The sequence below is a fragment of the Hesperophylax consimilis genome, chromosome 4, assembly GCF_061612785.1.
Source record: "Hesperophylax consimilis isolate HC1 chromosome 4, BYU_Hcon_1.0, whole genome shotgun sequence".
NCBI lineage: Eukaryota > Metazoa > Arthropoda > Insecta > Trichoptera > Limnephilidae > Hesperophylax > Hesperophylax consimilis.
The window spans coordinates 14033973-14059234 of record NC_142839.1 but is presented as its reverse complement, the minus strand read 5'-3'; the positions used below and the strand labels follow the sequence as shown (position 1 = coordinate 14059234).

Sequence of the window (25262 nt, the reverse complement as noted above, 5' to 3'; positions counted from 1 at the left end):
ATCCGCGCTAGATATTAGCTATACCTGATCTAGTTTGTTTGGGTATTTCCATTGATGTATCCAGAGATGTGCTTTATTTCAAATAAATCCATTTCAAATGGAAATGCAAAATGCAAAATGGGCATTTTCCATTTTGCATTTTAAATGCTTTTCTACAAACCATTTTGCATTTTGCATTTTAAATGCTTTTCTCAATGCATTTTCCATTTTAAATTCTTTTTTGCAACATTCTTCCTACTATCTTCACTCATCTTTTTTTCATAAGCCCCAAATATCAGTCGGTCCTCAACCTCGCTGTGAGAGATAATTTACATTTGTCAAGTTGCTCCCTGGTACGAGCCCTGGCAATTGAGTGATACCATTACAAAAAATACTGATTCAAATACTGAGCATGGGGCCATGACGCTGTAATATTAAATGTTAGATAGCAGTTTCTATGTTTTTACGTTGGCAAAATTAGTCCCGCGCAAATGTTTTATGGTTTCATATCTGTAGTCGTATTGTTTTTGGATTTACCATCATGTTACATGTTTGTTCTACATTGATGTCCATTAATAAATGACAAAATTGTTTAAAAATTATATAATTTTTTAATTGTTTGACCCGAGAAACCATTTTGCATTTTCAATGCATTTAGAAAATAGGTATTTTGCATTTTGCATTTGAAATGCTTTTCTAAAAACCATTTTGAATTTTGCATTTTCAAATGGAAAAGTTTTGATCCATTTCCATTTTGCATTTCAAATGGTTTTGGGTACCCATTTTGCACATCTCTGGATGTAACATACTATTAGTCTATGGGTATTTCATTATTAAAATGCAAATTTAAGTTTTGTACGAAAAAGGCCGCGCATCCATACCTTTTAAGAGGCACGTATTTGCTATGAAAATGTCAGAAATATACATATTTTTAGTAGGTATAACTAGCGGAATGCAATTATCACACACATCTAATACTCACATCCTTTAGTAGGCACAATGATAGACTTAGCGGGCAGGTCCGCCTTGGCAGTGCGCGTCCTAGCGCCCCCGTGCAGCGGGCGCACCTCGAAGGAGTAGGTAGTGGCCATGCGCAGCCCGTTGATGCGTGTCGAATAGGAGCGCCCCCAGCGGCCCTTGCGGTGCGAGGTGACCAGCCCGTGTAAGCCCGACACTTGGTTGTTCATCTCGTCTGAGTCTTCAACCACCTTGAATTAGCGATTGAAATACTACATTTTAAAAATAACATAGCATGATCTTGAATTTTGAACCTTGAACCTTTAATTTGAACAATAATTATTTGAAACATGTAATTTTAACTTTTCCATATTTACCTTCTAGGTACCTTTACCTTGAATAGTAGGAATTACTCTACTTAACTCGGCCTTTGATCCTTGAGCTTTGAACATTGTACAAATTAAAAAAAAAAATAATGTGTGTTATGCGTAAAGAAAGAATGAAAACTAAAACAAACAATTTTTTGTTTGTTGATATTTAAATACAACTTCCTTGTTGTTCCTTGAACCTCAAACATCGGGCCGTCTCGAGCCACGAGGGGGCCCCTGGGCACACTGAGTTTGGTCCCCCTACTCATTTTCTTATATGTTTTTATCCAGCACTGAGTTTGGGGGCTCTCCACTAAGTTTGGGTGCCCTTTTTTAAAGCCAAAAACTACAGGAATATGGCATAAATATGTTCCTTGGCTCGTGCCCTTAGGGTAAAGACTGAACTGACCTTGATCATTGAACCTTGCACCTTGAATTTTTAACCTTGTACCTTGTAAATAAATGTTGAAGTATGTGAGCAAGAAAACTTACAATATTTCTGCAGCGGTGAGGCCCCCAAGCCTGCAGCTCGCAGTAGTGTATTTGGAAGGTCCTGGGCAGAAGGGGCTCTGACAGGTCCCCCTGCTCTTCTTCTATCGGCGAGAGGTCGTAATCCCAGCGGAGAGAAACATCCCTAAAGTCTGGTTCTCCGATCAAGTGCTTCACATCTGGAAAAAAACATCATATCCCGGTATAAATTACACAGGCCTGCGACCAAATTGCTTTCTTTAAAATAATGGGTGATTCTTATGTATTTTAGTGCGCTGTGTTCAGAAATGCCCCCAGTTTTTTTCCAGCACGTAAGCATTTTCCGCAAAATGCATTTTTCTGCGGGATTGCCTACCTTAAGGCGTATATTTATGAATATGCCGAAAAAAGTTGTTTTTCCTATTCGGCTCTATAGTTTTATATCAGAAACTATGAAATATGATAAAAATTAGTATATTTAACAGTATTAGTCAGCGTATGAATCATGGAAACCCAATAGAAAGGTGTCTTGCTTAGTGACTAAAATGGTAAAACCAGGATTTTCCCAATATAGGAGAAAGTGAAATATAAGGAGTTTGGATGGCCTATCTGTGGTGATCTCAAAGTCATCTCTATGGCCCTTGGACAACAAGGTGGCTATACGAAATTCCCCTGTTTCCTATGTGAGTGGGATAGCCAGGAAAAAGCACAGCACTGGAGCCAAAAAGTGTGGCCAACGAGAACTTTGAAGGTTGGAAAAAAAAATCTTTGAGTCTTTGGTTGATTCCAAAAAAGTGCTTTTACCCCCACTTCACATCAAGCTTAGACTGATGAAGCAGTTTGTCAAGGCATTTCCAAAAGATGGCGAAACGTTCAAGTACCTTGAAAAGAAATTCCCGGGACTGAATGAGGCAAAGTTAAAGGAGGGTGTTTTTGTTGGTCCGGACATTCGGAAACTAATGAAAGACAATCAGTTTGAAAAGGTGATGAAAAAAGCTGAGAAAGAGGCGTGGATATCATTTAAATAAGTTGTGACTAAGTTTTTGAGGAACAATAAGGACCCGGATTATGAAGAAATTTTAAATAAAATATGTTTTAAAACCTTGGGGTGCTCCATGAGCTTGAAACTAAGTGAAGTGAAGAGTAGGGCGAGAGGTTCCACCAAGACATCAAAGAAATGGAACGATGGTACCAAGGACTATGGGATGAGAATATGATGGAAGACTACTGTTGGATGCTCCATAGAGAACTTCCAGACATCCCACACAAACGGAAAAGCTCAAAACGGAGTTTTGAGGGAAAAAGATGTAGATATAATAAAGAATTATAAATCCTTATTGTATATACATATTATTTTTATCAAATTGTATTTAAAAATGTAAATAAACCACTAGTAATATATATTTATTTTTCATTTCATAATGCATTTTTACCTATATGTACTGCTTGTTTTGCATAACTTTCATTTTCATTTTGCGGAAAATCCCTACGTGCTGGAGAAAAACTGATGGCATATTTGGACTCAGCGCACCAAAATACATACGATTCACCCATTACGGTGAAAAAAACTATCAAAAAGTGTCAATTTGCAGGCCTGTGTTATCAAACGAAATATAAGTCCCAGTTTTTTCAGCAGACCAATTAAACGTCTTTAAAGTGTTATCTACTCGTACATAGATACCTAAGCATTTAGAATAAATTTATATTTTTTTGTGATGATGAATGATGCAGGACCGGCCCTGGGCGATCACAATTTGAGCAATCCACTTCGAGCGCCCACCTAACAAATCGCCAAGGAGCCAAGGAACAAAGGGGCTTCTAATACCTAACACCTAATACAGCGCCCTTGAGGTTTTTAGTAGCTCCAGGCGCCGTTTGGCTCAGTGCCGGCCCTGAAATGATGACTAATCATTTTTCCCCAATTCCCCAATTCTTCACCCGTTACAGATAAAGTACAACCTACGAATTATTGGAACACTACCTATATAGTAAAATATTGGTTTTCCTTTGTGTTCACGATGGATAGATTGAGGATTGATTGACCATGAGATTGGTTGATTGATTGGGTTGAGAACTTATGACTAGTTTGTATTTTCTGGTGGTTTGGCAAGTTTGGTTCCACGGCGGATTGGGACACTGTCAGCACAGAAAGTAGAACAAGTTGAAAGGAAGATTTGTAAGGTGGCAAAAACCGACGCTATTTGGTGCCGCAAGGCGCCCGAGGCAATCGGTCTAGCCGACTTTCAAGTCGGCTTTTAAGATCTAACTGAGACTTGCGATTGTTGCGAACATTAACAAATATTTGCGATTAGCCTGATTCTCTGGCGGCTTAACAAGATCGGTTCCACGGCGGATTGGGACACTGTTAACACAGAGAATAGGCAAAATCTAAAGGAAGACCTGAATGGTGACAAACCGACGCTAACTGGAGCCGTAAGGCGCTAGGTGCAATCGGTCACTGCCGACATTCAGATCGGCCCAAATTATAATCTTACTGCAGTTTATTTCAGAATTCCCCCCTACCCCTCCCACGTACGGCAAATTACGCAAAATTTCGAAAAATGACAGGACACGCAAAGAGAGCCTTCCTGGACGCCTCAATCAAAGAGCGCAGGAGCAAATGTACCAAAATCCTACCGACGACATTCCCGGAGGGAGCCACAGGCTATAGGATAAACATATTAACAAACAGGCCAGAATTTACATTTGAAACGTTGGCGGCCACTAGCGCCGGATCACGTTCTCCGCAAAGGCCCGGCACCAGCGCCGCCTCAGGATCACCGTCGAAGCCCGGCACCAGCGCCGGATCTCAAGCATCAAGACCAACGTCACCAATGGAGGTACAATGGACCAAGGCTACGGCCGCCAAGCGCCCCCATTCGCCTCCAAAGCCCGTATTTCGGCTGGTGCACCCGAACAAGTACGAAACGCTACACGAGGTAAGCGAGCCGAGCCATGAGACAGCGCCGCCAGCCCAAAAGAGACGCCCGACGCCACCAGGACCAGTGGCGTCCACCAGCCGTGAGCAAACAACAACGAGCACACTCAGAAAGAGTACTCGAGTACCCCCAATTATCATGACAATTGGATCCATGACACATGGACAAATTACCAACGAAGTTCAGAAGCATATAGGAAATGCAAACTTCAACTTCCGCTACAACAAAGGTGGCAAAATTAGCGTTGTGGTGAGCTCCGTAGAAGCCCACAAACAGCTGTCAACAGCTCTACGAGGCGAGGAAAGGCCCTTTCACACCTTTACCACCGAAGCTGACAAAGTCAAGAAGACCGTCATCAGGGGACTTCCGGATATGACCTCAGACGAAATTATGGAAGACCTGGAGGCCCAAGGCTTCCCTGCAAGGACAGTCGTCAGAATGACCACCCCGGGACTGGAATACCCGCTATACCTGGCCCACTTTGGCCAGGAAACAAATATGGGCCATCTGAGAGCCGCAGTGGTCTACCTGTGCCATTGCAGGATCTCAATGCGTAAATACCGGAGCAACCACCTCCAATACGGCACACAGTGCCACAGGTGCCAAAATTTCGGACATGGGTCCAGAAATTGCGCCCACGTAGCCCGCTGCGTAAAATGTGAAGGAGCTCACGCCACACCGGAGTGCCCCAAAACGAATAGAGAAGAACCGGCCGTCTGCTGCAATTGCGGTGGAGCACATCCCGCTAACTACAGTGAATGCCCCAACAGGGTGGCATATGTAGCTGCTCTCCAACGCAGACAGGAGTACACCAACGCCCAGAGGCGCAAAGAGGCAGAGCCTCGTGTACAGATCCCCTCGGCCCGAGTAGACGGCCGGTCCTGGGCCGACGTAGCGGGCCGAAACAACCACCAGCAACAGGCTCCTGAACCTCAAGAACCACGAAGGGCCCCACCGCCCACACCGGAACAACGCCAAGCGCCTCACACACAACGCCAAGCGCCAAACACCGGAAACTCCTCTGATGACGAGGACATAATGTCATTACTCCGCAACCTCATCAGAGTACGTGGAAGACTGGCTTCTTGCTCATCCAAAGAGGAAAAGCTGATCATTCTCATGGAACTTCTCACCGACACCATCAATGGATAAAGAGGGCCCAGTGGTAAAAATCCTAATGTGGAATGCTTGGAGCATCCGAGCCAAGATAGAGGAATTAACTGAGCTCACAAGCAGCTTACAGACTGACATTGTTCTACTTTGCGAAACGTACCTCAAAGAAGATGACCGATTCAGAGTGCCAGGATTCGACGTACACAGAAATGACAGATCCTCTACAACATCGACTCAGAAAGGAGGCGGAACTGCTATACTCACTCGCCAGGGTCTCCGGATAACGAGGATACCAACGCCAGTACTAGAGAATATGGAAGCCACTGTAATCAGGATGGAGATAAATAACCAGATGCACACTATTGTATCGGCGTACTGCCCTTCAAGCAAAAAAAACATCACGAGAGGCGATCTTAACAAATTACTGGCACTAGGTACGAGAGTACTCATAGCAGGTGATCTAAACTCCAAACATAGGTACTGGAATAATTTCAGAGCCAATAAGAACGGCAACATCCTATATAATCACATGGAAAATCACGAATATAGATTACTCGCACCGGACAGGCCGACACGTTACGATAAAAGAAGCAAATATCCTTCAACTCTCGACATTGCACTGGCAAAAAATATTACAAATATTTCTCCCCTGATTACACAGGATAAACTAACTTCCGACCACCTACCTGTGAGCTTTTCGATAGGCGGAAGTCACGTGAGAATAACAAGGACTCAACTTGATTACAAAAACGCCGATTGGAATGGGTTCAAGAAATTTATTAATGAAAAAATTTATCTAACATCCGAGACACTATCAACTACGGAGGGCATAGAAAAAGCCGTGTCAATCCTCACAAAATGTATTCAAGAAGCTCGAGATAAATTCATCAAGAATAAGAAAATTAAACCCTTCCAAGTAGAGCTCACACCTCACATAAAATTCCTGATCACAGAAAAAAATAGACTACGCAGGATTTACCACAGTACCCGAGAGGCATGCTTCAAAGTAGCAGTAAACTCTCTCGGAAGGGAAATAAAGGAAGAAATTGCAACGTTGAAAAATACTCTGTGGTCAAAGAAAGTCGAATCTCTAAGTACTCAGGACAACTCAATATGGCGAATGTCCAAGGCCCTGCGACATCAAGATAACAGTATACCGCCCCTGAAGTGGCCAAACTCTCCGATCCTGGCACTCTCAGATGAGGAAAAAGCAAATTTATTGGCAGACGGATTCGAAAAAGCATTCTCGACAACAGACGGGATGGAAGACCCGGAAACAAACATCCTGGTGGCAGAAACGGTAGAAGAACTAAACCAAAAAACGCAAACCGATACGGAGGATATAAAACTTTGCACCCCGAGAGAAGTGGCCCTTATCATAAAGTGCCTCAAACCAAATAAGGCCCCAGGCGAAGATCAAATAAATAATATCCTGCTAAAACACCTACCGCAGAGAGCAATAATTTATATTGTAAAAATATTCAATGCCTGCCTTCTACTCGGCCACTTCCCGACATCATGGAAAAATGCGTCAGTCCTACCGTTTCACAAGCCAAACAAAGATCGATCGAATCCGTCAAATTATCGACCTATCAGCTTATTACCAACTCTGAGCAAAGTCCTTGAGCAAATCATCCTAAACAGGTACCTACCTCACCACGAGCAAAATAAGACCCTTCCTGACGAACAATTCGGTTTTCGAAAAAAGCATTCTACAATCCACCAACTTACGCGAGTCGCAGAACAAATTATTAGAGGATTTAATAATAAACGCTTCACCGTAATGGCGCTATTAGACCTCGAAAAAGCCTTTGACACGGTGTGGATAGAAGGCCTCATTTACAAAATGTACATTACCAACACGCCAACTTACATCATAAGAATTGCGCAATCGTACTTGGAAAACCGAACCTTCACGGTCAAAGTGGGCGATGCTACATCAACAAGACGAAAAATACCTAAAGGAGTCCCGCAGGGAAGTTTACTCGGACCGCACTTTTTCAATCTGTATACCCATGATATACCTTCGCTAAATGAGAAATGCAACAAGGCAATATATGCGGACGATGTAGCAGTTTACGCTACCTCAAGAAAGTCTGAAATGGCAGTGAAATACGTACAGCGAGGCCTCGACACGCTCACCGAATACTACAAAAAATGGCGGCTGAAGCTAAACGAGACTAAAACTGAAGCGATAACATTCACGCGAAAATGCAAAAATAAATTCCCGCAAGCCAAAATTCTCATGGGCGGAAAGCAACTAGATTGGAAATCCGATGTCAAGTACCTGGGACTCACAATGGACTCAAAACTTAATTGGAAAACTCACATCGCCATAGCGACGGCGAAAACTCAGAAAGCAATAGGATCGATAAGCCCAATATTCAACAGAAAGAGCTCGCTAGCTAAAAGGAAGAAAATACATCTGTACCTCAGCCTAATACGCCCAGCGCTAACATACGCTTTACCGGTTTGGAGTAACATTGCACACACTACATTCAACAAACTTCAAGTTACACAAAACAAATGCATAAAAATTGCCTACAACACACCACGATACACAAACCTAAAAAGAATACACGAACGAGAAGACATACCTACATTACAGGAGCACGCATACCAACTCACATCACGATTCTACAACACTCTGAACCCGGATAATCCGTTAATTAAAGCGCTGGGTAACTATAACTCGCCAGCGGATCTCGCATTTAACTACAAACATAGGATGCCCAAACACCTAATCATGAAGTTCCATGAGAATGACGACAGCGCCAGTGAAGAATTAGAAGAAGAAGATGATAATTATTAGCGCAAAGTATCCTTTTTAACATAACAAAATGTTTTTATCCCACACGTTTTTTTCCCCCATATGCTTTTTCTCATTGCAGGTAGATGTACAGACCACCGAAGTAAAAAGGACGCAGCCAAATTATGAAAAAATGAAATATTTACATTCAGTAATTCACAAAGGTAAAACAGCGTAAAAAGTTCAGAACTTATTGTTTTTCTTTTTCTTGTCATTTGTATGAGGTTTTTTATCCAGTTAAGAATTTTTCCTCATAAAACTCATTAATGTAATATAAAATCAGTCAAGTAAATACAACCATCAGATGGTAATAGTAATAAGGCCAAATGAGCCGCAGTACTAGTCAGCTAGAAACATGAAGGGTATTGTTATAAGCCCTAGCTAGTTAGAGGATTACGAAAGAATCCATAAAATCAAAAAAAAAAAACCTTTGTGTTCACTGCACGAAGCACGTACTGTGAGTAGTAGCTAGCTATAGGTGCTGTCAGAACATAAATACGAGTAGTAATGCGTGCGTCTCTGCCGATAGATGATATTAATGGATAAATAAATACCACTTTTACATGTTTCTTTTGTGTAAAATAGAGTAAATAATATGCTACACGCAGTCGGCTCATAACCCCATTATCGTTTGTCGTATCATTACCACACGCTGTAGGTACTACATTATATTATATTGTTGCAGCTGAATTAAATATAGACCTTTTTCGAGGTCTTGAATATTATCCAATATTATGCTCTAGTTCTAATTAAAAATCATGTTTTTTCGATTAGATACCTAGTTGAACAGATTTACAAGAAAATTAAATCTGATCTACGAGTATTTTTTGGTCAATGATGTGCTATTGGGTATTTATCATAGCGGTAAAAAAATTATAAAAAATGTCGGGCATAGTTTTGAGAAAACGTGAAAATTTCGACTACACCCCACCCGATCGACATTTTTCCGATACTTGGTACCTGCTTAGATTTAGAAAATTGTATGTTTTTGGTATGTGTTTTGCACTTTCTACCATAGAGGAAGATACAGAAGGTATCACATCATTGAGAGAAGCAATAACGTATACAATGCTAAATATGTCGATATCCATTTATCCAAGCAATTATTCGATTCAACAGGATTACTCTCGAAACTCCAAGTGTGGATTGTTTATAATATGATTCAATACTATCCGCACTTCATCTCAGCAAGCCTTCCATTTTACAAGAAATACTAAACTTGTCTACAATGTAGCCAATCGTCTTATATACGATTACGTACATTATAGACACACTATTTCCGGCATCGGGATGTACTCCACGTCATACGGGGGCTCGATGTTAACAAAGCTAGTGGACCTGATGGAATACCTGCCCTGGTATTGCAGAGGTGTGCTGCGGAAATAGTTCCAGTTTTGACAAAGCTCTTCAAAATATCCCTGAAGTGTGGCACTGTGCCCTCTGGTTGGAAAAAAGCGGTAATTCACCCTATTCCCAAGAAAGGTGACCGCTCCAACCCGGCCAACTACCGCCCCATAGCGATCACATCAGTTCTGTCCAAAGTGATGGAACGTGTGATCAACGACAAACTGCTCACATACCTCGAGAAGAACAAAATTATCAACGACCGTCAATACGGATTCCGGCGGAACCGCTCGTGCGGTGATCTTCTCGCGTATGTGACGCATGTTTGGGGGCGGTGCCTGGAACGTCACGGTGAGACCCAAACGGTCGCACTAGACATATCCAAGGCCTTTGACCGGGTCTGGCACCGAGGACTTGTCAACAAATTGCATTCTTACGGACTTCCCGCATCCCTGTGTACGTGGATTGCTGACTTTTTAAGGGATAGGTCGATTCAGGCGGTTGCTGACGGTTTCACCTCTTCCTCGCACTCCATAAATGCTAGCGTCCCACAGGGATCGGTTCTGTCTCCGACTTTGTTTTTGTTGCACATCAATGACCTTTTGACGTGTGCACCGATTCATTGTTACGCGGATAACAGTACAGTTCATGATAGCTTTTTGTTTGATAAGCCCCCAAAGGGCACACAAACTCCAACGGCTCGGAGGGCTTTGAAACAGAGAATGGACGGTTATCTCGAGAGTATTTCCTCCTGGGGTAAAAATAATCTCGTCGAATTTAATGTTTCAAAGACCCAATCCTGTCTGATTACGTCTAAAAGGGATCCAAATGATAATCTAGTCTCCTTCAACGGAAGCAATCTTCCGAACAGGCCTTCCATTGATATGCTTGGTATAACTATAAGTGACCAGCTCAGGTACGGGGGCTCCATCGAAGCCAGAGTAAAGTTGGCCTCTCAGAAGCTGGGCGTACTGTACAGGGCCCGCAGATACTTTAATAGTACACAACTGCTCACCCTGTACAAATCGCAAGTGCGCCCTACTGTCGAATTTGGCAGCCATCTCTGGTCTGGAGCCCCAAAATACCTGAAAAAAACCCTTGACTCTGTGCAGAAACGGGCGGTCCGTTTGATAGATTCCCCAATCTTAACAAACGGACTGCAATCTTTAGAGCACAGGCGTCAGGTTGGTATGCTGTCCTTGTTCTATCGGTATTACAATGGAAGATGCTCTGAGGAACTAGCGTCATTGATCCCTTCGGCACCGGTGCGTAGTCGGGATACACGCCAAACGCGCGCCCAACATTTGTACACAGTTGACACTTGTCACATGAGAACGGGTCGCTTCTACGATTCGTTCTTAAGTTCAACAGCTCGGCTGTGGAACGAACTGCCGGCCTCTGTGTTTCCTCCCTCCTACAACATGGGACTCTTCAAGACCCATGTTCACTCCTTCCTCTCCACAAAAAGACCCTCCACACAGCATCCCCAAAGATGACATAGGCCCTGAGGGAAATTATTTTCTTCAGGGCCTCCTGTGTGGAGTAAATATAAAAAAAAAAATGTAACGGAACATGTCTCGATAAATCTTGAAGCCCAAGTAATCAACAAAGTAAAACGGCTAGTCTATTGCTCTGATTGGCATCATGACTTACTTTTCACGGGATTTTAAAAATAGTCGTGCATGCGCAACAAACCTCCGAGATCTATACTCAAATCCACTCAGTTGATACGACGTTTAGCTTTCAACGAAAAGATACAAATAAAAACACATTTAAACGCAGGCCAGTGCTTTACGTCGGAATTTTTTAATTGTTTAACGGGAACGTAATCTTTATCTGTACATAAGTATCTAAATTGTATCACTTGCGTAATATTTTTGCGGAAATATATGGAAACATTTAAACTTCGAACAAGCTGTAATAAGCTCATTTTGATGAACAACTAAATTACGATAGTACCTATGTGAGTATTTTATTTTCGTAAGGCACGTAAAAAATATTTTACAATCGATAGTTCGGTGGGTAGGACGCTCCGTCTATGATCCAAATGCTAGTTGAGCGTCTGTTACAGATTTACACACTTTTCAATAGGAGTTATGTTTGGTGAAAAGTAGGTAGGTACTTATACATCTTAATCTGAACACACACGACCGAGCCAACTAGCGAAATTGCCGCGCGTCAAACGAAAACTCATCGTGTTTGGGGAAAAATGGGGGCTCGGCACTGCTCAGCTTGATATTCGGGGTGTCCAAAATCTACCAAACCGAGCCAAAAAGCTATGGCTCAGCTCTATAGTTTGTAGCGAATCCCCGAGCTATTAGATCGCCGGCTCTGCCGTGTGTATGCGATCCTCGAGCCTAAGGCGGACCACAGACAGCTGCGCACGGCTACGTCCACTATGAGCTGCCATACATATCTACTCATATCGGGCCATGGGCACCATACGCACGGCTGCGTGGGTATGTGACGTCATAGGCACACGCGTGGGCTGCAGCGGATGCGCCGGTCGAGCGTAGCTTGCGGGGCGTTTTCGTGGCGTAGCTCAGCTAGCAATATGTGACCACATCGCTGTATCAAGCCACGCAACTTTCGCGTCAATGGTGGCCGAGCTATTTGTGGCCCGCTTAAATCCTTTCAGTTCATACAAATTCAGACCTCGAGTCCTAACCTCGAGACCTCGAGTCGTACCTACGGCTTCTTCAAGAGGACGTGATTTTGTTTTGGATGATTATCTGAAAATATAAACCCATTTGATGTATCTACCGATATTATTTAATTTTAAATAAACTGGAATGTTTGTGAAAAAAAAACTATTTTACGTAGTACCCATGTACGAAGTTCGAGTTGTTCACTCGATGGTGACGTAGATCAAAACGTCAAGGCTCGGATTCAGCAAAGTGGCTCAGAACCAAATGATCACCGTGTGTGTACAGCTAGGGTTAAAAATAATTTAAAATAAAAAAAATACTCAAGAAAATAGTGCAAATTAAAGAAATTGGTGGGCCAGGCAATTATAATTTTTTTTAAATCAGAAATGGATCAATTTGCGGAGCGCCGTGATCACGCGGCTGTCATCCCATACAACAAAATGATATTCCCCGGCAGTTCCGCAGTTAATCTAACCACCTCTCCTGAGGAAAATTATAGCGTAGTGTGACACCTTAACATATAATCTGCATACTGCATAGGTCACTGTCAAATAAGCGTTGATGCTTATAGCGTTACCAGGAATAATATAAATTTTGGCGCTCCTTTTCAAAACCAGTAGTTGTCCTAGGTAGGTGATACTGTAATCAATCATGTTCGAATGGGTTCTATGATAACTCAACACAGTGACAATTCAACACACTATTAAAAAGTGATATAAAGTCATTAGAAACGATAAAAAAAATTAAAACCTAACCTAACCTAACCTAATTAACCCAGTTAATAAAGTTTTTGTTTCATCACTTTCCATGACTTTATATAACTTTTCAAAGATGTGATGAATTATCATTTTGATGATTTATCCGGTCACCGTTCGAATGATTTGTATTGTTTTGTTGCGTCATTTTTTTATGAAAAATAATCTCAAGGGCGATGTGTAAGGACTGTTAGCGGGTGACAGGAGCGGGCTGCTCCAATTTCCCATATAGGGCCGGCCCTGAGCGTAATGTGTCGTAGGCTTTAATATGGGGATGATAGCTATTTCACCTTACAAACAAAGTACATTCGAATACTTCGTAAAGTCATTGTACCCGGAGAGCAGAAGTTAAGTACGCATGTCTCGTGATATCGTATCTCTTGGCTAGTATCTTGTAACTGAGAGGCACTTCCTGTCAGCGAGCCGCCGGGCGTGCTCTGTGTGCCATATCGAGCGATATTATCGGATTAGAGTAGAACCTCCTCAACTCCCTGCGTTCCGTGGTTACAATGCTAGACACCTATTTCAACGCACAACTGTTACTCGTGCCCAAGGCGTACCATGTAAACTGGTCCTCTGATATCTGCTGCAGTAGGTACCATTAATCTGCAATGTACCCATGTAATACAGGAATACAGCGGTAGGTAGGTACCTAGTGCTACCGGAGATTTGAAAAACTAGGAAATAATGAAAATATTGTAATAGGGCCTTCAATAATTTTATATTGCTGTCTTTAATTTAAACTGATGCAGAACATATTGAGTTTCTACTGCGATCTTCTGTAAAAGCCCACAAAGTCGGTTTTGGGTCATTTAGTGAAGTTGTATTTCAAAACAATATACGCATTAAATTAAATTATACAAAAAAAATCACTTGTCCACATGCAGTGCCGCAAGAGTAAGGAATTATTAATTTATTACCTTTCTACGGGTTCAATATTATCATAATCTCTAAATAGTTTAAAACAAAGTCGCTACGCGCATCTGTCTAAACTAAACTACGCAACGGATTTTCATAGAGTTTTCACTATCATTTAGAGAATTTCTTCCCGAAAGTTTGTATATATAAAATATGCATATTATGTTTATAGAAATTCGATGTTTTGTAATCAAGTCTTTGGCTCTTACATTGCTAACGCTGGCTAAACCTTATGAGATACATCAAAATAATGTACTGCGGGATTGTATTTCTTAAAAAGGCCTCACCTTTATAACCTCAAAACTTTACCCCAAACCATTTATAAGTCCCCGAGCAACGCCGGTACACGTCAGCTATTATTGTATAAATACGTATTGTCATTATGACAAAATATTCTCCCACAAGACAAGAAGATGAGGAAAACTTGTATCATATGTTTTTATGCGTGTACATTTTTATAGTTGGGACCACAGACATAGGAATTAATAGACGAGAAGATAATGGCGAGGGGTAAAATCAACTGTTGAAGAACGAAGGGGGTTAAGCTGACTGTGATTCGTCAATAAATCAATCTGACAGTAAATAGGCATCTCGCATTATAATATCACCATTTAGTTCTTAAAAGTAAAATCTGCTTTTGAATGAATAGACATTTTTACATGGGAGCGCAAATTACTCGCCACGTTATGAACAAATTTGCGAAGTCCAAATTCGGCAAAAAATTTCTTCTTTTTTCAGAGTCGAATATTTCGTTTAAGTATTTAGTTAAGACACTTTTATAAATGTTCATAATTTACTTCCCAGCAACCAACCAGCTTTGTGTTTCGCGTCCAGACGTTTCTCGATGTGATAGTATATGTTTCTACAACTGATCCATATTATGCGATGTGAATATGCTTAAAATAAAGTAAAATAATGCTTTTATATGGAATGTAATACGACAATTGGGTTTATTCTCTTTTTCACATCTATTTTTACATGTTTTCATAGCACAAGTCAACATTTTGCCGTGTTATTTCGTAAAATGAACCGATGATGCCTCGACCATAGTTCGCACAAGAATGATGACGTCACGTTTTCAAATTTCACTTGAGGCCATACGCGAGCACAGCCGGCTCCAATGTAACCGGTATGGGGAGTGGGGATAATACACTTTTAATCACTTAGGGCAGGTCTACTAATATTCATATGTCTATGGCTTATACCAACGTATAAGACTTATACTATAAGCTATATATTATATTTATATAAATAAGGGTGTCTGTGGATTTGATTTGTAATGTTTTATTCCGAGATTGATTGAGTTTTGCACATTTAATCTTCAAAACAAGAGGAAGGTCTAAAAACCATCCAATACCCCTTTCTCTCACTTTAATGCAGAATTTTGATACTTCTTGGTGAAATAAGAGGAAAATTAGTATTCGTCATCTAAAAATATCGATTAACAACGCCTTTCCCGCCATTAAAGTAGGATCGGTTTAAAAGGTAGGAACTACATTAACTAACACCTAGAACTACCTTTTCCGCCGGAAGTGTGTTCAACTTGTTTTATTTAAATTTATTAAAAAATGAAGCACTTCATTAAGATAATACACTGAAATCTACATAGTCATTAACTCCACAGCTTATTAATTACCAGTATTATCACGTTTGTTTAAGATTTAGACAATGATTTTTAGAGTTTGGTATAACTTAATTGTAATACGTACAGAAAATTTGCAAAATTTGCTGTAGGTGCGTATTACAATTAAGCTAAGCCTTATGAGATACCTACAAACGTATTATCACGTTTTTTTAAGATTTAGACAATGATTTTTAGAGTTTGGTATAACTTAATTGTAATACGTACAGCAAATTAGCAAAATAGAATTAGGTAACGTTCTAAACGCATTTTTTTTGGATGCTCAATGTCTTGTATAAACGGGAAGGCAAACGAACAATGATTTACAAAGAATACGTTTTAAAACATTACTGTAAAAATTATATTGCCATAGGTACAATAAATGGGTCAGGTACCTATCTATGTCGTGCGGAAACTGTTTACTTCAAAACTGAAAAATAAAAATTAGTATAATGCAAACTGAGTAGGTACTTCGTTGGTACCACAAACCTAAACGACATTAGAAGATTAATGTCATATCGTGTGAAAAATAAAATTATGGAGACAATGATTTTTATATACCTATTATAATATATATATCCTACCTTTGCCGGCTGTGATGAGAAGTTTTCATTATTATGACTTATAAATGGTTTGGGATAGTGTTTTGAGGACGTGAGGCTTTTTGAGACATACAAATCTGTGGTATATTATTTGTAGGTATCTCATAAGGTTTAGCCAGCGTTGGCAATGTAAACGCCTGAAAATATTTTTTTACAACTTTATTTCAAAACATCAACTTTTCTCTACTTTTTAAAAATATAATATGCATGTATTTTATATTTATTCCTTTAGTAAGAAATTCTCTAAATGATAGTGAAAACTCTATCAACATCCGTTGCAAAAACTATGCGCACAAACAGACAGACGCGGATAGCGACTTTGTTATATACAGGGTTTTCCAATAAGAGGTGTTATTTTGATATTCAATCGTAAAAGATCAATGGTTTCGTTACTTGTGTGGCGCGTAGCGCCGTTTTGTTGAAAGTAAACGTTGTCCAGATCAATACCATTCAATTCCGGCCATAAAAAAATCATTAATAATCTCTCGATAGCGCAATCCATTCACCGTAACTATTGCTTCAGCCTCATTTTCGAAAAAGTATGGTCCAATGACTCCGCCGGACCATTAACCGCACCAAACAGTCACACGTTAAGGATCTATATTTTCGGCTTTTCAACAATAACTCTTGGGTTTTCCGAGCCCCAGATGCGACAATTTTGCTTGTTGACGAAGCCATCGAGGTGGAAATGGGCCTCACCACTCAAGATGATTTGCATTTGATTCACTCAAGTGAATTTTAATAATTTTAATGCGTTGTTGAAGCGTATATCGTTCCATTTTTATTAATGGCGTAGTTTCTATTTGTCAAATGTTAAAAAATGACAGCTTCAAAAGTAACATCTACCGAAATAGCGGGCTATTCAAAATAACACCTCTTATTGGAAAACCCTGTACTACTAGCTGACGTGTACTCGGCGGTGCTGAGAGTTATCCTTAGGAGATAGACATAAAACATTGCGGATTTTTATGTAGGCCTTTTTAAGATAAACAATTCCGTAGTACATTATTTTGATGTATCTCATAAGGTTTAGTCAGCGTCAGCAATGTAAGCGCCCAAAAATATTTTTATTGTGACTTGATTTCAAAACTTCGACTTTTCTTTACTTTCTATAAACGTAATTGTGTATATTATATATAGGTATACAAACCTTCCGGAAGAGTTTATCTAAATGGTAGTAAACACTCTATTAAAATCCGTAGCGTAGTTTAAAAGAACCAAGCGCAGAACAGACAGACGCGGATAGCGACTTTGTGTTATACTATTTAGAGATTATTGAAAATAAAAACAACTGATTTCATGGTTCATCAGATATCATAGTTTGACTCTAACCATAATTTTATCTTAGGTCTGATATCTTAAAAAAATAATTGCATCTCTGGGAAATATTATGATGAAGAAAGTATTATTTGGTACGGCTGCGCGGCCTTTTTCATACTAATCTAAATTTTGGATATAACGCCAAAATACCCAACCAATTTGAATGATATTTTTAAAAACAAAATGTAAAGCAGTATCTATTACGGATATGTGCTACTGTATTTATTTGTGTCCTAAATTTAAAAAAATAGGCCATTAAAGAAATCGACTTTTCATGAATGGCATATATTTTATAATTTAAATCACATATAAATAAAGTAATGCAATATATTTGGATTATTGGCCTAAAATCCAATTTTATGAAAAAGGCCGCGCTGCCGATAAACAGCAAAAATATATCTTTTCACGTTTACCACAGTACTTTTTGGGCTATAAATTATCGAACGAAAAGCTACGAAATCATGAAATTTTCTGTCTAGAATTTCCAGGTAAATTTTCCTAAAATATTAATAGAAATATGAGTATAAAAAAAGGACAAAACGTCTGATCTGGAGATTTCTAAAAAAGAGTATCGAAACTCTGAAAAATTCGGGTAATTTTAACCTGCTAGTCTCTCATAAGAGGAATGGAGTCATTAAGATCAACTTTGCTAATGCTAATCTAATAAACAGTTTAGGCCACGATCTGTAATTCCATCTTTCCGCCACACTCCACACTCGGCATCTGAGAACGAATCCACTAACGGTTAAGTGTGTCTTCACCCAGATACGGGCAAAAAGAATGCATTAAATGGAGGTGCCCACCCGTGGTAAACTAGATCGAGGAGCAAGTACTAATAGGTATTTATAGGCAGTAGCTAGTGCCGATAGTAAGTAGGAGGGAGAAACGCACCACGCAGCGTGGAGATTGAAGAATGGACCTTATTGATGACCGCGAACTAGACAAACGTGTTATTAGAAAATGCAGACTGGATTCTGATAGACTCAAGTCGTGTGCTGAGTTTTAGAAGTTTGTAATGAAAGGGAATAGAAAATAATAATGATAACATCGTGCTCAATCGGAGCACTTAAGAAATACCTACTCAGGAAAATCATTCAAAATAAATTAATACCTATTTCAAAATAAATGGTTTGAGAAAATCTCTAAAAATAGTAAGGCACAGTTTTCCTTACCCTGATTTAGGTTTTTAGTTTTAGGGGGGAAATATGACATTCCGAATGTTTTTATAAGAATGTCGCGTGACATATAAATTTATCGCATTTTTTCTGAAAGTAAGTACCTATTTCAAATAGTTTTCGAATTCATAATTAGTTTTAATAACATTAGATTCGCCTAGCTTCTCTGCATTTATGTTAAAAGTATATATCTCTTATAAATAATATCTGTCTACTTTCAATAGAGTAATCTTCCCGTGAAACGCTACCTGCACTTTTTAAGGCCCCGTAGTAAGCGTTCAAAGATGATTTGAAAGGTAGATGTGTAAATACGAATGTTAGAAGGAGCGCTCTAATATAAAAAACGATAATAATTGTGCGAAAATATTTCATAAAACACAACTTGTATTGCATTTAAGGCGATGCACTACGTCGTGTAGTATTTTAAATTTAGCCGCTATCAATAACAACCCTTACGTGGATGGCGATAAGGTTTAAATTCCCGCTTAACACCATCCGCCTGTTTTGATTTATGAACATAGCCAGAAAAAAACATGGCCAAAAAGTGCATTTTATTTTATTTTGTGGATGTTCAGGCATAAATATTTAATTTTTTTTCGATCATTTTATAAATAACTTTATTTGCCACATTATACAATAAAATCATAACCGAAAATGGGTTCGTAAGTAGGAGGTTTTGAACTTTAAAGCAGTTTTCATAGGCCTTTACATTATTTTTTTCTGGGCTTATAAAAAGACTTATCTAAAAAATACTTAAAAATAAATTATTTCAAAGGCCAAGATGTATTTTAGTCGCAGTATTTAATTAAAGCATCTGGAACACTTCTAGGCGACCAAATTTTCAAACCAAAAACACACGATTTTGCATTACTACGTATGGCATCGCCTTAAAGATAAAGTGTGAATTTTTTCACGGTTTTAAAATATTAGATAACAGAACAAAAGTGTTTTTAATAATTTTTGGAAACTTCATAATATTTTATAAATATTTTCTCTTTGGCATAACAAATGTAGATATATGTTTATCTTAAAAAATAACATATATTTTATTGGAACTTAAAAACTTAGAGTTAACCAGAAACTTGTTATAAATCTGTAGATATTGGGTATTCGGGGGCTTAAGTAACTGAGAATTTTATTAAATAATGGATTTATCTAAGAAATATTCTTGAATGTTAGTAGTTTTTTCTAAAGCGGGATGTGAACTGTTAGCGTGAGCCCGTGTTTACCGTGTAAAGTGGAAATGAATATCCTATGTAAACGTGTATTTTACAAGTGACCATACGAAGTGTAATGGCCTACAGCGCCTACGCAGTACAAACGCAATTCACCATGAGTCGGAAGTTCCGAGTTCAGTTCCTGCTTTAGCGCAAAAGTACTTAGATAGATAGATAAGTAAATACACATGTTTTTTATGACTTCATAGTTGCGCTATTATTTATATATTTATTTATTTAACGCCCAGAGGGCTTTTACATGGTTGGTAGTATAATTTTAATTTGACAAATACTTTGAAACATAAAAAAATAATAAAATTACATTTGATAAAAGCTATGCAACAAGTCATACAAACACAAGAATCAAAAACAGAAAATTACAGCTATTTGTTTGTTATATGATGTGTTTAGGAGTATTGGTGAAATATATGTTTTAAATGATCCACAAAACTTACCAAGTTGGTATTGAATATGTCAACATCACCCAAGTAATGATTTCCCATGGTGTGAAGTCGTTGTATCGGAGAGTGGGCAATGTAGTTACGCTTATGTGTGCTGCTGTAGAATATTGTATTTTGTCGTGTTGTTACTGTGGGTGTATGTATGTTTATAAGTTGCAGGAGTTCACAACAGTCGAATTTAGAGTTAAGTATTTTGAATAAGAACGTTAAGTAGTATTTATTAGTCTGGTTAATGTGATGTTGATTGTTAAGTTTGATGGATCTTTAAAAGAAATGCGAGTGTCACAAGGAACTTGGGTGAAGTTATTGAGATATGTTTAGGAAAGATGCGTGGATGAATTCTGGGAATATATTCATCTTTTAAAATTGCATGCTTTTTTTTTGTAGATGATCTTTCGAAAGAATAGAAAGAGAAAAATGATTCAATTAAAAAAAGTGACAGCATGCGAACTTCTTTATAAAATATTAGTCATTCAGTATATATAGAGAACACGTGTTCTTTTCCTAATAGAAATGATGACGGGCTGCTATAATATAAGTATGTCAGAATCAATACCAGTATTTGTATGAACACGTGCTCCGCGGTCCTCACAAAACATTTGCTTTTGACTGATTTTTTCTTTGGAACCCTACTAATTCTTCTTGGGTTGGTTTTCCATTGTTGAGGAACATGACCCCCACTACAATTTCCATGGTGGACAAGGTTCCTTCACTCCTTGCGAACCTTAATAGCTTGCTGTTTTTTAAAAGTTTTGGAACATGACGCACCCTTCCGTAAAATGATTGATGGATGGAATAATGAGGTTTGTAGGTAGGTACCTACTGAAGAAGGTTGGAGACGTCACAGACCGGGAGGGCGGGTGGTGGGTGATAACAGGCAGATAGGTAAGTACAAGGGCAGACGACCAGGAAATGACGGTCGCTTTCGTTATTATTTCCCACGTATAACCGGTGGTAAATAATGGCCATTATTTATTGCTTGGGCCAAATGTGGCACGCAGGAAGGACGTTCGTTGCCACTTTGCCACCATTTTTTTGTCATTTATCTAAATTTCGAAAACGAAAGTATTTTTAGGTATTAAAATGTAATCAGAAAGATGTTTATCTTTGGGTAAAGACTAGCTTGATCGAGAATGAAGTTTAAATAGGTAGGTACCTACCGAAATTATAAAGATTTTGTACTATTTTAGTTAGTACAACACACTTGTTATGTCCACCCTTACCACTCAGAATGGAAACATTGCGCGTAGCTGGAAATAGCTGTCGTTCATTGACCAGATCTGAATAATTCAGCTCTTGACAATCTCTTTCTTCTTCCTTAATCCACTCCCTTCCTCCAATCTCCAATTGGAGACTCTGTGTACCCATTGAGACGTACGGTAAGACTTTTGCATTGTGCCACAATAAAAAACAGTTTCAGAAGACATCGAAACTTTTCAGTTAACCCCTAAAGCCTCAGACATTTTCTATGTATTTGTCTTATCGTGGAAAATATTTTCACATTACATTTGATTCTTGATAAATCCACCGTTTTTAAACATATTTCAAAATAAAATACTCTTCTTGAATGCAGATGAAATTAGATTCTTTTAGATTTTAGTATTATAAATCGAAAAATGAAATTAAAAATATTAAAATTTTGAAAGCAAACAAAGATAAAGTCGATTACCGATGGTTTTTTATTGCGGAAACTATAATTACTACTTTAAACGAAACTAAAAAAAACATTTTAAACAAAGGTATTATAAAGTTATTCTAACTGCACTTTTTTGGTTAACATATAAATATTTATTTAACATTTTGTACATGATAAATAAATATTGGTTCATTGAATTATTTCAAAATTTTCAGCAGCGTTTGTGGTAATTTTTTTAACGCAAACTGAAAACGCTTTATTCTCTTTTTCTAACACTGTTTATATGTATATATATACACTATTACTCGTATATATACCGAGATATACTGTGTATATATATACAAAATTGCCCAAGGGGTTAATATGGTTTTCCGTAATTAAAAAAAATAGTTAAATTGTTTACGATAACAACGTATTTTTCAATTATCTGGTAGGTAATTGAAAATACTCGTGTACGTAAATATTATAATATTAATTTTATTGGAATAGCTTTTCTTTTTAATAAATTTTGAAGGTAATACTTATCAATGTAATATATCATTGAAGAACAGAACAAGACACAGACAAGTTAAAAAGCTAACGGTCTCAAATGGCAATCGAACCCAGGCTATCTGTCTTACCCGTACAACGCCTTTAACTACTCGGCTATTGGGATCTATTTATTTTACGTCATTTTTGTACGTTTCATATTTAAAAAAAATGGTTTAAGGTAATATTGTTAATTCTGAATTTCAGGTCCAATTATTTTTTACGCGTTCGCGCTTGATAGATAATCTGTTTACGGTTTATTGCAAGTTTTGATAATTTGTGTAACTAATTAATTGTGACTTACCTACAGACAGTTGATGTAGCTCTCTAGCTCTTTCGTTTTACAATAATTATTTCATTTGTTGTCCCGAAAATGCGTTGGGATAACATTTTTAATTGGTAAAATAAAGCTAATTTGACACTGTTTGGACACATGCCTGTTTACATGGCGGAAGTATGCATTTTACGGTTGTATGCACTATGCAGCCTATGCACTAATTGAGTTTGCATTAGTGAACAAGTCCGGAATCAACAAACTGCACTGCTACTCTGCCAATGCTTCTCTCATGTATAAACTCATATACGAAAACATTATAATTTTATACAACCGAGCTGATATTTTAACGTTTTTCAAATTCGGGCGGAAAAAAAACAATATCTCGTTTTTTATAGTAGAGTGGTTATTTCATAGCTCACGATGGAAATAACGACGAAAACTGAAAATAGTTCTGCAAATTTCACGACTATGAAGCTCATTGTTGGACAGTTTTTGCTGCTTTAGTTAGAGAAACAGCTGTTTTGTATTATCGTTATGTTGTACCTTCATTTTCTGTTCAGAAGCAGTTTCTGAAAAAGATACGTTTATGTAACGTTAAATCACAATTTTTAACGTCTTATAAAAAAAATTACATTAATAAACTTAATTTTATTACTTTAAAAGATTAGTTTTGAGAGGCTATAATAAATGTTTTTTTTCTGATTTGCTTCTGATATGAACATTTCAGCCATAGACATATGAATATTAGGTAGACCTGCCCTAAGTGATTAAAAGCGTATTATCCCCACTCCCCATACCGGTTCCATTGAGCCGGCTGGGCTCGCGTACGGCCTCAAGTGATATTTGAAAACGTGACGTCATCATTCTTGTGCGAACTATGGTCGAGGCATCATCGGTTCATTTTACGAAATAACACGGCAAAATGTTTACTTGTACTATGAAAACTGGTAAAAATAGATGCGAAAAAAGAGAATAAACCCAATTGTCGTATTACATTCCATATATAAGCATTATTTTACTTTATTTTAAGCATATTCACATCGTATAATATGAATCAGTTGTTACTATCACATCGAGAAACGTCTGGACGCGAAACACAAAGCTGGTTGGTTGCTGGGAAGTAAATTATGAACATTTATAAAAGTGTCTTAACTAAATACTCTGAAACTAACTACGACTCTGAATATAGAAGCTGCCTTACTTTGCCGAATTTGGACTTCGCAAATTTGTTCATAACGTGGCGAGTAATTTGCGCTCCCATGTAAAAATGTCTATTCATTCAAAGCAGATTTTACTTTTAAGAAGTAAATGGTGATATTATAATGCGAGATGCCTATTTACTGTCAGATTGATTTATTGACGAATCACAGTCATCTTCACTCCCTTCGTTCTTCAACAGTTGATTTTACCCCTCGCCTTTATCTTCTCGTCTATTAATTCCTATGTCTGTGATTTCAGCCTAAAAATCAAACATGTGAAATAATTTTAAAATGCCGAAAATCTTGTATAGACACACGGAAATCGACGCCTAGTTGAAGTTAATCGCGAATAAAATTATGACATCTCTTCAAGCAACCGAGATGTTGGGTTAACAGAGTTACGACAGAGGACGATATTATCATATCATGAGTAGATATAATTTATGGTAATATTTGTGTGCTGTATCAATGTGTATAATGCAGTACATATAAATGATACCCCGTTACCGAGCAATGTAATTGACACCCGCGCGCTTCCTCTCCACTAACACAGTGACTTTTTGGCGTCATTCTGAATATGATCGTATTACGCTAGGGCTTTTACTAACGACTAAAGAAAATACCCTAAATTCCCCTTTCAATGGCTTTTGCAATAATTTAAATTTAAAATATTCATCATTCATCTTCAATTCATTTTGTGACTAGATACTTTCTTATTGTGTACCAATGTCAGTAATGAATGTAACGTCAAATAATTAAAAAAATATAAGTCATTCACAATACCAATACAATACAAACATCATTAATAAAACTTTATCACCGCCTTTATTATTGTATGTTGTTTTATTTTATTTTAATTTACTTGTTCATATTATTTTTTTAATGAATTGTAAAATGGGTACCTCGGCACGGGTAAAGCACTCAGTGA

General features: G+C 38.2%; 2 protein-coding genes across 2 annotated transcripts in view; both read right to left on the bottom strand.

Moving 5' to 3' along the window:
* The window catches only part of LOC149424230 (mitochondrial import inner membrane translocase subunit Tim21), a 586526-nt gene that overhangs the window by 154880 nt on the left and 406384 nt on the right, over positions 1 to 25262 (bottom strand). The window lies entirely within an intron of this gene.
* Positions 1 to 25262, bottom strand: part of LOC149424240 (uncharacterized) — a 61399-nt gene that overhangs the window by 4348 nt on the left and 31789 nt on the right. Inside the window, exons 2-3 of the mRNA XM_089651398.1 lie at positions 1797 to 1972; positions 962 to 1187 (exon numbers count right to left, since the gene is read on the bottom strand). Coding sequence (XP_089507524.1) covers positions 962 to 1187; positions 1797 to 1972 — 402 coding nt within the window. The remainder of the gene's footprint in view (positions 1 to 961; positions 1188 to 1796; positions 1973 to 25262) is intronic.